Below are 15,635 nucleotides of genomic sequence, written 5' to 3' on the forward strand. Positions count from 1 at the left end.
GATACTGTAGATAAGTGTTCAAATAAGGGATCGAAAGTGACATTCAGTGATTGGATAGTTTTAGAAAGTTGTAACAATTATGTGTACTGGAGCTCTATATAAGCAGGCTGACTGAGCCCTTCAGCTCAGTTCCTGTTCTGGCCTCTGAAAAAAGAAGAGCTGTTTGAAGAATCGCTGTGTCATCTGATCAGCGGCGTAGTGTGGGTTGTCAGCACCCGGGGCAAGGCAAGTAATTTGCGCCCCCTAACCTGGGCAAGGCAAGTAATTTGCACCCCCTAACCCGGGGCAAGGCAAGTAATTTGCACCCCCTAACCCCTAACCTGCCGCCGCTGCCAGCTTCTTCTTGCTGCTGCCTGGGCTGGGGTATTTACGGTAAGGTAGCCATGGTGGCGGGGGCGGGTCTGTGTCAGGTGATCCGAGGCGAGTTGCCGCTGGCGCTGCCGCCCAAACGACGCCGCTTGCCTGGAGGAGGGCAGAGAGGCAAGGAAAATGCAACATGGTCCAGCAGCTGCAGCAGCAGCGGCGAGGAGGAGGGGCTGCCTGCCGCGCCCCTGACGCGCGGGGACCGCGGCGAGCGCTGAGAGCCGCTGCCTGCCGGACGCCTTCAGCCTGGACGCGCGAACAGCTCGGCGGTTCCGCGAGACATGGGGCTCTGCTACAGCCTGCGCTCGAGGCTCTTCGGCGACTCCAGAGGCGGCAAGCACGCTCCCCCAAATGTTGCGCCCGGTGCGCCCGGCCCCCCCTGCACCCCCCACACTACGCCACTGCATCTGATATGTTCACCCACAACTTAACAGGGACAACATTTGCCTGCCTCCAGTCTGTAGGGACTTCACCTGTTCTCCAGGAATTCTCAAAGATTATAGACAGAGGCTCTGAGATTACATTCTCAAACCCCTTTAGTACCCTTGGGTACAGCTCATTAGACCCTGCAGCTTTTAATTTGTTTAACGTAGCTAGGTGTTCCTTTCCCACCACGTCTCCTATTTTGGGCTGCAGTTCCCGCCTTGCATTGTTGTTTGTGTTATCACCAGGTTGGGCACAGCTTTCCTTTTGGATAGAGGTCAAGTAGGCGCTGAGCAGCCTCCACCTTCTCTCTGTCACTCAATAGCATTTCTCCATTTTCTCCCCACAGAGGACCTACCACTTGCTTGTTCTTCCTGCTGCTTTGAACATAGCCAAATAAACCTTTATTGTTATCTTTCACCTCTCTTGCAAGCCTGAGATCATTCTGAGCTTTAGCCCGCCTGACCTTTCCCCCGTCACAGTTGGCTACTCATGTATACTCTTCCTTCACAATTCCCCTTTAAACCCACAGTGTGAATGTGGCCTAGGTTAGCCTTCTTGGCCAGGATTCCAGCAATAAGTGGGTCCTGATCCACATCGAGAATAGCAAACAGCTGCTCTCTACCGTGTTCCGTGCTCTTCCAATGCCCACCTGCCTCAGCCGATGGAATGTCCACATTCAAAAAAGCATGAGAAACTGTTAGCCTGGTCATGGAATTTCCCACCACAGGAGAGGACATGGTGGTTCCTCCTCCCTCTTTGTCGTCTCCTTTGTCATCTAGAAGTCTCTGGAAATACACTTTAGAAGATTAAATGAGAATTCCTGGGACTAGAAGAATATAATTATTGGGGTATCTTCCTCTCTCTGGTGTCCACCCCTCCTCCTTTTGGTCCTTGTTATCACCCGGAAAGGTGACCACAACAGCTTCTGAGAAGAGAAAATGGTGGTGCCTAGGCCCTAAAGTTGTGGAGGCCTTTAGAGTCAAAGGTTTAAGGACGGCCAGTGTTTTGGTTACCCTAACTCCATTTGAAAATGGCAGACATCAGTGGCCACTTCACCTTTTTGAACGCTCTCACAACCAAATGATGTTGACGACCGTCAAGAGAGAGATGGTGGCAGTGGCAGGAATTGCCTTGTGTTTTCTTGAGCACGCTGACAAGTCTAAAAAAGCCTCTTGAGAATTAATGATTGGTGGGGAAAGCCTTGGAGAAGCAATGATTGGTCAGAAAGCCCAGTCTGTCTCCTCTCTACTCTAGGCGGTTTAAGGATAGTGAATAGTGGAAGCAAATAATGGCACGTGGCAGCGGTGGCCTCCACAAATGGCTGGTTCTGCAGTTGACAAATCCTGTTATTTTGCTGGGGTTCCTCCTTCCCACCAGCTCATTTCCTGTTCCTGAGTATACGTCGTATGAAGTGATCACCCCAAGGCGGTTGGTGCTTTGGGGAGGGAAAGCCAAGAAGGGTGAACTTTCCTATATCCTCAATGTATCAGGAAAGGAATACGTCATTCAGCTGAAGCCCAGGAAGCACGACTTCCTGGTCAAAAACCTCCCACTCTTCACATACAGTTCCCAGGGCAGACGGATCGAAAGTCATCCCTACATCCCTGTTGAATGCTACCACGAAGGGCATGTGGATGGCGTAGCCAATTCGCTTGTGGTTCTTAAGACCTGTTCTGGCTTGACAGGATTCCTAAGTATCAGAGACAGAAATTATGGCATAGAGCCTTTCCACGATTCTTCAGCTTTTCAGCACCTTCTCTACCTGATCAACGAACCAAAGCCTTGTATGTGTGGAATGAGAGCTCCAGTTGCAAAGCGTCAAGCAAAAGAACTGAGGGTGGAAAGAGGGCGGCGTGACCCAAGGCACCCAAAATACGTTGAGCTGTACATTGTTGTGGACGAGAAGCTGTTTCTGTTTGAAGGTGCCAATGAAACCAGGATGGCATACCTCATTTTGGACATAGTTAACTTAATGGGTGTGCACTTCCGGGTGCTGCACACAAGTGTTGTCCTGATTGGACTGGAGATCTGGAACACAGGCAACCCTTTCGAGATTACAAATGACATTGGGTTGCTTCTGAATAATTTCAACAGCTGGAGAGTGAACGGTCTTGCGAAGTGGATGAAGCACGACACAGCTCTGTTGCTCACTCACCAGGAGTTTGAGCACACCCTCGGGAAGTCATACAGTAAAGCTATCTGCAGACCAAGCTATTCTGCAGGGGTTTTGAGTTACTTGCAGAAGAATCCAATTCTCTTTTCAAGGGCCATGTCCCATGAGTTGGGACATCACATGGGACTTGAACACGACGAATCCAACTGTGTTTGTGGAGGATACAAAACCTGTGTCATGCATTCGTACCAGGCAGAAACGAACAAGTTCAGCAACTGCAGCATTCACACTTTTACAGAACTTGTGCTGGAAGGGAACCTGGACTGCCTGACCAACAGGCCCCTAAAAATACCATCTATCAAGCATTGTGGCAATGGAGTGTTGGATAAGGGAGAAGAATGCGACTGTGGCGGCACGCAGAGGTGCAAGCAGAATCTTTGCTGCAACCCTGACTGCACCTTGAAGCCACGTGCACAATGCTCTTCTGGGCCATGTTGTAAAAACTGTCACTTCCTTCCAAGTGGAGACCTTTGTCGAGTTCAGATCAATGAGTGTGACCTTCCCGAGTACTGTAGTGGGAAATCTGAGTGGTGCCCCAATGATGTGTACATGCAAGACGGGACGCCGTGCAGCAAACACATTTCCCATTGTTATGCCAAGCAGTGTTGGACTCACAACTACCTGTGCGCCAGGATCTTTGGCTATGGAGCCACAGCGGCTCCAGCATCCTGCTTTCGGTCTCGGAATAGTGTGGGGGATGAGTATGGCAACTGTGGCAGGGATGGGACAGGAAGTACTTTTGTGAAATGCCAGCCTCAAGACGTAAAGTGCGGGAGAGTTCAGTGTACCAACGTCAGAGACGTACCTTCAATACCACACTATACCGTGACTCCCACCGAGTTGTCAGGCCCGAGTGCTAGCTGCTGGAGCGTGGCTTACCATGGCGGGACAGATTTTGTGGATCTTGGAATGGTACCTGACGGCACTCCATGTGGCCCTGGGAAACTCTGCAAGAACTATACGTGCATTTTCAGGAAGAAGGCAGTGTGTGATCCCAACAAAAAGTGCAATGACAGAGGTGTTTGTAACAACCGCAATAACTGCCACTGCAACAGCGGCTGGGCCCCTCCGAACTGCATGTTTTGGGGGTCTGGGGGAAGCATCGATGGTGGGTATCCAAGGCAGAACTGGAGCACAAAAGTCGTGAAACGAGCTTTTGAAACAGTGATCCCTCTAGGAGTCCTGGTTCTTGCCGCTATCACTTTCATTGTGCCAAGGCTGTGGAAGCTACCAGAATGGTATAGGCAATTCACCAGCTCACGGGTTGGAGAGAATGTGCAAGGCAGCAGCCCAGATGTTGACAAAGTTGATTCCTGTCACGTTTGCAAAGTAAAGGAAGGATTGAACTCTACAGATTCCAAAGAGTAATGCTTGTGGACATTTCAAGGCATCCTTGGACCTCCTGTTAAGACATCGACTGCACTCCAAAGCATCTATAATAAAGCAGAGGTTGGTGGCAAGTGGACTCCAGTTCCCATCATCCCTGGCTGTTGACCATGCTGCGCCAGTGGCTGATGGGAACTGTAGTTCAGCCGTATGTCGGGGCGGCGCACATGCTCCCTCATCCCAGAAATAAATTTCCCATGTATATAGTCCTTATAATAGGAGCAATTGTAATACGGTCTTTGCTCTAATAAAATTTGCATTTTTCCCCAGTTGCAAAAGCCTTAAGAAGAATGTATTGAAATAGTTTAATGAAATCAAATGTTTCACTCCGTGCTGTGTAACCTAGCAGTAGTAAAACAGTTTGTCCTTGTTGGGTGACTAACTCAGAACTTCAAGGACCGTTAAGTGTCATTTCACTAGCATTTAGGAACTGGGTTTGCACAATTAACCATGTGTACAAACTTGGCTTTCCCTCACTCGCCCTTTTCATCCAGGGTGAAACAGCAAAGACATAACATGAGAAGAGTCCTGGCGAGTCAGGCCAATGGCCCATCAAGTCCAACATCATGTTCTTACAGTGGCCAAACAGAGGCATGTGGTAAACCCACAAGCAGGACCTGAGCACAAGATTCTCTTATTGCAATTTGATGGCCAGGGCTGAGGGCAGTTTTGGTTCAAAGCGGCTGGAGGACACCATGTTGGCCAAAACTGAGCTTAGGCTGAGCAAATGATGGAAGAGAGACATGCTTATATGGCTGCTCAAACATGCCCAGGAGGGAGTCCCATTGCAGGGGTGGCACTTGCTTCCAAGTAAGCATGCAGAGATGTGCACAACTCGCAATGTATTCAAAGGGCAAAGGTGTGTAAAAGTGTACACACACACACCCCACACACGATGGTGTGGTGTGTGTATGAGTCAGTGATAGCGCAGTGAGAGCTGGACTAGGTCTAGGAGAGACTTGGGTTCGAATCCCCACTCAGACACGAAGCTCACGGGGTGGCTCTTGTGCCAGTCACAGTATCTCTGCCTAATCTACCTCACAGGGTTATTGTAAGGATAAAGTGGGGAGGAGTAGGAGGTAAGCCAGCTTGAGCTCTTGGGAGGAAAGATGAGATACAAGAAGAAGAGTTTGGATTTGATATCCCACTTTATCACTACCTGAAGGAGTCTCAAAGCAGCTAACAATCTCCTTTCCCTTCCTCCCCCACAACACACACTCTGTGAGGTGAGTGGGGCTGAGAGACTTCAGAGAAGTGTGACTGGCCCAAGGTCACCCAGCAGCTGCATGTGGAGGAGCAGGGAATCGAACCCGGTTCACCAGATTACGAGTCCACCGCTCTTAAGCACTACACCACACCACACTGGCTCATATAAATGTTAACAGTAATAATAATAATAATAATATCCAAGACAATAAATGCCACATGTTCCCTTTTGTCTTTACTGTTGAGCGGAAAACGACAAAAACAAGCAGCTCTGAGGAAGAAAAGGTCGGCCCCACAGCAGCCTATTATCACATACATCCAGATTCCAACACAGTCCTGGAATAATCTCCTGTACAGGAACCGCTGCAGAATTAAAAGAGGCTCCCCCTCGCCCATATAAATATAAACAGCATCCAGGTCCCATGACGAGGCCTCAGTTTTCCTGCTCCACCAAAAGGCTCATTGGGGAGAGGTTGCCGTTGCTGCCGCCGCTGGCCACTCGCAGTCTTGCTCCTTGTGTAGACCAGTCCTTTTCTGAATGCCAAAGTTCTTGGCCGTTCCCTTCCACCTGATAGGTTACAGGGCGCTGGACTGGATAAGGTCTCTTTAACTTGGCAGGGCATGGGTGGGATCAGGTGGGGAGCCTGGTGGGCCAAGGTGGCTGGGCTGCCCACCTTCTCCTCCGGCAATACGTGGCAGCGAGGAGGGTGCCAAAGGAGTGGGAGGAGAGAGTTTCGGGTGCTCAGCCAGAGGGAGTCCCAAAGCTCCCTTGCTCACAGCGCCGTGGAGCCCGCAGCGGACTTGGCCTCCGCCTGGCGTCCAGCAGCGGGGAGAGTGCTTTCGTAGAACCTCTTCTGGGACCGCAGGAGCGGCGTCTGGGTCTCGCCGTCTTGGCAGGCCCTGCGCTTCAGGCAGCGGAACGTATGCTGGGTCCAGCAGTAAACGGCACAGTTCAGGAGGCCCTGGGATGACGCCGTCAGGGCCTAGGAGAGAGATGGGGAGACGGGCAGGGTCAGTGGCTACAGCAGAACTGGAGAGCAGCCAAATTCCAGTTGAAGCAGCAGAATACGGCGGTGCCATTTCAATCAGCTCTCTCCCCCCCCCCAAGACCATGAGGACTAGTACCTTAATTTACTTTTTGGGGGGAAGGACCACAACGCAGCACTAAAGCCCTTGATCTGCATGCTGAATAATAATAATAATAATAATAATAATAATAATAATAATAATAATAATAATAATAATAATAATAATAATAATAATAATAATATCTTTATTGTTATTGCCCCCTCTCAGGGACAACGAAATTACTTCGTCTTGGGTTCAATCCCTGACACCTCCAGGTAGGTCTGGGAGGGACCCTTGCCTGAATGCCACTGGTCCAACTCCATTAAATACCGTATTTTTCGCTCTAGAGGACACCCCGGGCCATAGGACGCACTGGACCATAGGAGGGGGAGAACAGGGAAAAAAATATTCTTCCCCTCTCTGCTCAGCGCCCCTACAGCAAAGCAGCAGGATAAACGGAGCCCCTTCCATTTCTCCTCCCGCTTCACTGAAGAGCTGCTGCGCAGCTCTCCCTCTCGGCTGAAGCCAGGAGAGTCTTGCTCTCCCAGCTTCAGCAAAAGGAGCCCGAAGCCTTTGGAGCACATCGTGAGGTCCTGCTGCGCTCGAAAGGCTTCAGGGATAGCCACCTGAAGCCTTTGGAGCGCAGCGGGAACTCGTGCTACACTCCAAAGGCTTCAGGTTCCTTTCGCTGACCGACCCCTCTCGCTCTCCAGGCTTCAGCGAAAGCAACGCGAAGCCTCCAGAGCGCATAGGGAGTGCTCCCTCTGTGCTTTGGAGGCTTCACGTTGCTGTTGCTGAAGCCAAGGAGCCTGCATTCGCTCCATAGGACGCACACACATGTCCCCTTAATTTTTGGAGGGGAAAAAGTGCATCTTATAGAGTGAAAAATACGGTACTTTGCTTTCATGTTGAGGTCTAGTCCGTTTCCAGACTCTCTGGAGTCTCCTATCCTCACTGTTGCTGCTGTTTACTGTGCTTTTCTTCGGCTATCACCCTGTTTTCCTCCCTTAAATGTATTCCGTCTCCTTATCCACATCTTTAAACAGACAAAAAGGCCTCCTCTGAAATTGTTTGCCTCAGCTTTCCCCCCCTTTTCGTAGCTTTCGCATTCGAAACAAGGTGCTCTACCGCTGCCCCTCCCCAATATATATCTTTGACATGAAATAACATGAAAAGTGCCCACGACTCTCCTTGGGTGGTCATGGACCTGTTGCTCATCCTCTCAGCCTGACATACCTCACAGGGTTGGCGTTAGAATAAAATGGCAACACAGGGATCGGGGGGGGACAGTGTAGATTGTCATCTGAGAAGATACTGGGGTAGAAATCCCATAAACCGAGTGGCCCCAAAGAGCAGCCACCTCCACCCCCCCAAAAAAATCCCCATTTGCTTTTCAGAAGGAGCATCCAGTGCCATTTTGAAAGATGAGTAGAACCTGCAACAAAATGTTGCAGCGGGGTTCAACACACTGCAGCCCCTTTTGCTCCCCTCCTGGAAAAGACCTAGTTAAGCATGACAGTTCCATTTCCTTCTCCATCCTGTTTTTTCTATAGAAAAACAACCCACCTGCCCAAAAGCAAAAGTCGATCAGCATTGTGTAGCTCCTGAACACGCTCAGTACACTTTCACCCCCATCCCGTGAAATTTCAGGGCCCAAACCTGGGAGGCAGAGGTGGTGCTGGTGATTATCTCTGCCCTCCTTCCCACCACTGAGCCCTGAAGATGAAAAGAGGGGGGAGCAGAGGCGGGCAGGACCCTACAAGCCTAGGCAATAAGTTGTAGCCAGCTCACACAGGGCTGAAGCGAACAAGCTGTATGCAGAGTTGTCTTCATAAAAAATCATTTTTGAAAAAGGCACTCTCACCAGGCTGGAGATGACAGGCAAACCTGTTCCTGTCTTCCCTGGGCTGTTTTAGCATTCCCCTACCCCAAGATATGTGGGTGGCGCTGTGGGTTAAACCACAGAGCCTGGGACTTGCCATCAGAAGGTCGGCGGTTCGAATCCCCGCAACGGGGTGAGCTCCCGTTGCTCGGTCCCTGCTCCTGCCAACCTAGCAGTTCAGAAGCACTTCAAAGTGTAAGCAGATAAATAGGTACTGCTCCGCGGAAAGGTAAATGGCATTTCCGTGCGCTGCTCTGGTTCGCCAGAAGCGGCTTAGTCATGCTGGCCACATGACCCGGAAGCTGTACGAAGGCTCCTTTGGCCAATAAAGCGAGATGAGTGTCGCAACCCAGAGTCGGTCATGGCTGGACCTAATGGTCAGAGGTCCCTTTACTTTTACTCCAACATATTTTCTGAACTTCTGCAAACTTTGAGTGATGCTTTCCTCTCTCTTGGAAGGTGGATGGTGCAATTGGCAGGTGGAGAATGAGTTTGCTATTAGTTTTTAGGATTCATTTTAATATGGCTTTATTACCCCAGCTGCAGTCGGGGCAAGGGGTCCACCGTCCAGGGCTAGCCCATAGGTCCCATTGTCTGCAGCGCTGGTCATATCAGTGGTGCCGTCAGGGGTTGACCTGAGGTTCACATTGTTTGTTTTATTTTTATTTATTTTCCCTGCATTGACAGCTTCCGTCACAGAGGCCAGAGGGATCCAAATGTAGCTCCCACGCAATCACTGTGGGATGTAATCCATGAGAGGCAGTCAAGTACAACATTCCTTGTTTTCCTAGAGAAGACATGCGAGGGAATGTTTGGTCCAGCCAGTCAAAACTTCCTGTTCCTCCTGGCTGGAGCATCCTTCCTTTTGCATGTGATAGAAGGTGGGCGTGACCTTACCTGTCCAGGTAACTAAAGGACAAGTCACACAGCTCCCCTCTTTCTCTTTGACTTCCTTCATCGTTTGACCAGCTTCTAGCTAGGACTGCTCTGCTAGCTCTCAGCTAGCAGCAGCACTGGGATTATTCCCCCATATGGGGTAGATCCACGTGTACATATTGGTAACTAAGTTTGCCTTCAGGGATCCAACTGTGAACTGATGTGAGTAAACTTATTTTTATCATCTTTGAATAAGATTGTGGCATCTTTATTCTTTTTAAGAAGGATTCAAGGGAATTTACCAGGAACGTACAATTCAATCTGAGACAGGTTGAATTGTATAATAGTGAGAGGCTCACACGAGCCTGCAACCAGTTATTTGCTGTGCATGAGAAGAGGAATGTAAACTCTGCTAAGGAAAGGAAATTGCTAGCGCAAGTTAGGAAGGATATTAATAAACAATATATCCTCTCCTGCCACCCTGAACATTTCCACAATCACTTGCTCAGGCATTGACAAGGCCCAGACCTGCTTGTTTTCAGCAAGGTAACAGGCTGCTCGCATTTGAATTTGTATTTCTCAGAACCGTATTCAATTTAAAAATAAACAACAACTGTACATAAAGCCATGCAATGAAAACCATATAAAAATGTTAAAATCAGAAATCGGATAACTGTTGTGGGGGCGGGGAATGCATTCTTAATTGCCTGCATAAGCCTGATGGAAAAGAAAAAAAATTCAGCGGGCATTGAAAACCTGGCACAAAAAGGCGCCTGCTAAATCTCTAGTGGCACAGAGTTCCACAGGACTGGGCCAACAACACGAAAGTCTCTGCTTCTTGTTGTTGTTGTCAAATTTGCCTCATAAACTCGGGGCACAAGCAAAGACTCTCCTGCAGGTGATCGAGGGTTCAGGAGATCTCTGAGTTACCTGGGACCTAAGTTGTTCAGGGCTTCAAAGATTAACACAATGCTTACCTCTAAAACACAAAATCCCATGTACGGCCTGGTGTGCTCCAAAGATGTCAGTCTGAAGATTCCAAGGATAAAGGCTGGAAAAATCAAAAGGGGAGGACTCAGTCACCAATAAAATCACACCGCTGTAGCCCTAAAGTGACTTCAGTAAGGCACAGCTAGGTGTTTTTATTTCCCCAGCCAATTATTTGTTTTACTTATTAAACCCGTATCCTCTCAAAGAAGTCCCAGAGTGGCAAACTTCAAAACTTTACAGCAGGCTTCCTCAACCTCAGCCCTCCAGATGTTTTCAGACTACAATTCCCATCATCACCTGCCCCTAATTTTCCAGAATGCTTTTTTTGTGGGTTATCGGGAGAAAAGGTAAGAAGGAACATTGTTTTATTTATTTCCTTTAAATTAACTTATCTGAGAGGGCAAGCCACAGATATATCTATATCTACTTATCCGGGGGTAGGTCTCATGGACTTTCTAGACACGTAACAAGGCAGACTGTCAAAGGCAGGGCATTCCCCAGCTTTCCTTACCTGGACCCCAGCAGCAAAAAAATATCATGGGGTACAAAAACACTCTTTGCTCTACCATCTTAATCATCGCCCACTCCTGATCGCCCACGTAGCCGGTTGAATTCAGAAACCTCTTGTACAGCCCTCTGGCTTGGAGGAGCAAAACCTGCAGAAAAACCAAAACCAGTTATCAGAATCTACTACAGTCATACCTCATGTTACGGACGCTTCAGGTTACGTGTTTTCGGGTTATGGACTGCGGGAAACCCAGAAGTACCGGAACAGGTTACTTCTGGGTTTCGCCACATGCGCAGAAGTGCTAAATCGTGCTTTGCGCATGCCCAGGAGCGTCAAATTGTGCCTACACAAACGCGGCACTTCAGGATGCAAACGCTGCAGGTTGCGGACATGCCTCCATCACGGATTACGTCCGCAACCCGAGGTTCTACTGTAGTTCCTTCTGATCACGTTTAATGAGGAGGTCTGGGCTCTAAGCCCCAGGCAGCAATGAAGCCCAGGATTAAATACACCCTGACTTCCTCAGAGGAAGGTGTTGCTATAAATCTCACCAACATAAGCAATACACTCAATGTGTAAATAAAATAAAATTCAGCACAACCTTCTGCTTATAATAGCAATGAAGTAGATGAAACAGGTAGCACCAAAAATACAGCAAAATCGCATGTGGCATGTGAGTTACATTTAGGGCTGGGCGATATATTAATACAGCGTCCAAAACTGGTTTGAAGTCTATACTGTGATATTGGCGTCATAGTTTTTGACCTGGCAATATATCGCAAAACATGATGTGTGTGTGCTATGCAAAAATCACAATGCGGGGAAAACCGTGAAGCCAGCTAATGCCTCTACATAGCTCCAGCCTTATTTCAGACGTGATATATTGGTATATTGCTATGTTTAGCTGGTGATATATTGTGATGTTGAAAACCAGATATTGCACAGCCCCATATATGCAAAACCACATATACTTGAACTGCCCTCCCGTGACCCTCCTTACCTTCCTGAGCCAGCAAGAGAGCAGACCTTACCCCCCCCAAGCAAGGCAGAGAGTTTTTAAGCTCTGTTTTCCTTACTGTGCAAGTCTCATTTAGCACACAAGCTCTGGGATGCTCTCACGAGATCTCGTAGGGCCATCTAAGTTCCCATGAAATCTCGTGAGAGCATCCCAGAGCCCAGTAGGCAACGTGGGGTGCTTAAAAGCTCTTTCCACATCAGGAAAACACAGCACAAAATGAGCTTTTACACTCTCCACCTTGCATGCAATTAATTTGCAAGGTTTCAATTTGCAGGGTTGAAATTGTGCAAGTCAGTTGCCCATAAGATGCAATTGCACTGTATTGCAAATATGGCAGCGGCGTAGCGTGGGTAGTCAGCACCCGGGACAAGGCAAGTAATTTGCGCCCCCTAACCTGGGGCAAGGCAAGTAATTTGCGCCCCCTAACCCCTAACCATGGTCATTAATACTGACGGCTCTACTCTGGGGCAAACTTCGTGGTGACTACTGCCCTCCGTGGTGTTGTTTTTGCAATTAAAGGACCCCTGCCTCAAATAAAGCATCTTGGGGATTGGGGACTGGGATTTGCCAAGGGAGCTGGGAATTGCAGTTCAGTGGCGGGTCAGGGGGAGAGGGTCCCTTCCGTTTCTGGGTGCCGCGGGCCCCTTTGCGCCAAGACGCGCGTCTTTGGGCGTCACGGCGCAGCCTTCTCGGTCTCCCTCCCCGGCCCGGCTAGCCCCGACGCGGCTTCTTTCTGGCGTGGGGAGGGGGCGCCTCTGGGGCCAGTGCACCGGCCGGCCTCCAGCGCGGGTGGGCGGGCCCCGTCGGGGCAGGTGGGCGGCGTGGCGCTTGGTGCCGGAGCCTCCGCCCGCAGCGCCCCATCGGGAGACCCGGCCGGAAGGAGCCTCGAGCCGGCTGTCGGACGCGGCTGAAGCAGCCAGGGCGGCATGGCAGGCGGCGGCGGCTCCCCGGCGACTCCACGCGGCCATCCCTGCGCGCTGGCCGAGCCCCGCAGGCGAACGCTGCCCGTCGGTGAGGAGGGGCTGCCTGGCGCGCCCTCCGCGGCGAGCGCTGAGAGCCGCTGCCATGGGGCTCTGGGCGACTCCGGAGGCAGCGAGCGCGCCCCCTCAGAAGTTGCGCCCGGTGCGGCCGGCCCCCCTTGCACCCCCCACGCTACGCCACTGAAATATGGTATCTCCTGTATGCAGCAAATGTCTGGCATAACGGGGACCTGCCAAAGCTAGATGGCTTTCAGGCAAAATTTATACGATCTCTGCTGCAGGTACCTAACTGCGTCCCCAACTCCGTACTTTTGTTGGAAGCTGGTGAATGCCCAATTTCAGCTAGAGCGTGGTGGGCTGCCCTAAGACATTGGCTCAGGATTTCAGTGTTTAATCTAGGGAAGGGTCTGTACCAACATTTGACCAATGAGGAATTTGTCAGCAAATGGCAGAAAACCATGGCTAAAAAAGCCACCTCTATTAGTCTGTCTCCCCCCCAACTGTATTACCTGGGCTATGAAGGCGCCCAAAAGGCTTTAAAACAAAGATTATGGGACAATGCACACAGTGACTTGCGATCTCAATCACATGCAGTCTGTAGTCCACTGGCAGCAGGAGTTCAATACAGTGGTGCCCCGCAAGACGAACGCCTCGCAAGACGAAAAACCCGCTAGACGAAAGGGTTTTCCGTTTTGGAGGCGCTTCGTAAAACGAATTCCCCTATGGGGTTGCTTCGCAAGACGAAAAAAATCTTGCATCCCCCCGCGGGTTTTTTCCGCTTTTTTCGCCCTTTTCTTAAGCCGCTAAGCCGCTTATCAGCTGTTCCGCTGATAAGCCGCTTAACAGCTGATCGCTGGAAGCCGCTTGACAGCTGTAGCGCTAATCCGCTAAGCTGTCAATGGGCTTGCTTCGCAAGACGAAAAAACCGCTATACGAAGAGCCTCACGGAACGGATTAATTTCGTCTTGCGAGGCACCACTGTATGGGTATGTCTTTGAGTTAACATCTTACATCAAAAACCTGACAGTACCTAACTATCGAAGGCTTTTTACCAAGGCCAGACTGAATGTCTTCCCCTCTGCAGTGCTGGATGGTAGGTTGAGAGGAGTTCCCTACCAGGACAGACTTTGCTCGTGTGCTCAAGACATCGATTCCATAAATCATATTTTGTTACATTGTGCGAAGTATGAGCAGGCCAGGGCTGAATTGATACTACCCTTGCTGGTGCCTTTCCCGGGAAAGTCAGAGGCTCACTATGTCAGGTTCCTACTGGAAGACCGGACAAAAGCTAGAACTTTGGCAGTGGCAAAGTTTTTATTGGTGGTTGCAAGAACAAATGAGCCCTATATTCCAAACAAAGTGCCTGATTAACCTGGAGGTAGGCTGTATGAACTCTGTATTGATTTGTAATGTTTTGTTGGTCTCTGGACCGTAATAAAGATTGTTGTTGTTGTTGTTGTTGTTGTATCTCACACCAAAACAGTGGTGCCCCGCAAGACAAATGCCTCGCAAGATGGAAAACCCGCTAGACGAAAGGGTTTTCCGTTTTTGAGGTGCTTCGCAAAACGAATTTCCTATGGGCTTGCTTCGCAAGACGAAAATGTCTTGCAAGTTCCTGCAATGGTTTTTTCCTCCCCCCCTTTTTCCCAAGCCGCTAAGCCGCTTATCAGCTGATCCGCTAAGCCGCTAAACAGCTGATCCGCTAAGCCGCTAAGCCGCTTAACAGCTGATCCGCTAAGCCCGCTAAGCCGCTAATAGCGCTAATCCGCTAAGCCGCTAATGGGCTTGCTTCACAAGACGAAAAAACCGCAAGACGAAGAGACTCGTGGAACTGATTCTTTTCGTCTTGCGAGGCACCACTGTACGCCCATCCGACATTGGCTCTTCCTAGTCATCAAAATGCTAGGGAACGTTGAGGTCTCATCAGCATGTGGTGGGCATGTGGGAAAGTGGCTCAGTTCCAGGAAGAATTTGTTGAAATAAAAGCAAATACTGAACCAAACACGTCTAAATGTCCAGAGCTGGTTCTGCTCAGCCTTTCTGCACGAGGTGGCACTAAGTTACAGTTCAAACCCCTGGTGGCCAGGCTCGTAATAATGAGATGCTGAAAGAATCGGGGGGGGGGGTTGCTTCTTTGACAAATTGGTACAATGCAGTATGTTAAGCAGCACTTGTGGAAAAATTGACTAACAGAATAAAATTCACATATGGTTTAAAGCACAAAGACTCTTTTGCAATAGACGGGTACAGCTTTATTATGTACACAGCTAAAAATGAAAACAGAGGACATTATGAAACTGTTGGATAAGCATAAACTGTATAGTTATGGGTTTGCAGGGAGCAAGGTTCTCCTAAAATTCCTGGGTGCCCAGTTCTCCCCACAATTTCTGAAATTAGTAAATGAGGGGTTCGGTCAAATTATTTGGCAAGGCCTAAAAAATAAGTCAAGCCAGCTTCCTCAGGAGATTGGCGGAGAGAGGTGCCATTGAAGAACAAAAACAGGCAATGGCAGAAAAGGCAAGAAAGGGGATAGACACCAGCTGTGAGTTAGTTCGCAAAAGGCAATAGCAGAGCTGGGAGAGGGAGGCTACCAGGATTAGAGAGAGTGATGTCACCCCAGGGAAAAAATATCCATGATTCTACTGTGGGGAGCTTGTGGGGAGTGTTGTCCAAAACTAGGGTTTCCCGAAGCCTCACTGCCTGCTCCCCCTTTCCATTTTAAGCCTGGTGGACTAGGCCCTACGGTCCCTCTGGGTTGC

General features: G+C 49.6%; 1 protein-coding gene and 1 pseudogene across 2 annotated transcripts in view; one reads left to right on the forward strand and one right to left on the reverse strand.

Annotated features, from left to right (window-relative positions):
* Positions 1 to 1,177: 1,177 nt before the first annotated feature.
* On the forward strand, positions 1,178 to 4,617 carry LOC309376680 (disintegrin and metalloproteinase domain-containing protein 21 pseudogene; annotated as a pseudogene). The gene has a single exon. The product of its transcript is annotated as a disintegrin and metalloproteinase domain-containing protein 21 pseudogene (transcript).
* A 1,150-nt stretch (positions 4,618 to 5,767) lies between these two features.
* TMEM116 (transmembrane protein 116) overlaps positions 5,768 to 15,635 on the reverse strand; it is a 37,799-nt gene continuing 27,931 nt past the window's right edge. The window contains exons 9-11 of the mRNA XM_081923257.1: positions 10,882 to 11,026; positions 10,358 to 10,431; positions 5,768 to 6,537 (exon numbers count right to left, since the gene is read on the reverse strand). Coding sequence (XP_081779383.1) covers positions 6,328 to 6,537; positions 10,358 to 10,431; positions 10,882 to 11,026 — 429 coding nt within the window. The 3' untranslated portion in view covers positions 5,768 to 6,327. The remainder of the gene's footprint in view (positions 6,538 to 10,357; positions 10,432 to 10,881; positions 11,027 to 15,635) is intronic.

Source organism: Podarcis melisellensis, assembly GCF_964234715.1.
Source record: "Podarcis melisellensis genome assembly, chromosome: 8".
In the NCBI taxonomy this organism is placed as follows: Eukaryota; Metazoa; Chordata; class Lepidosauria; order Squamata; family Lacertidae; genus Podarcis; species Podarcis melisellensis.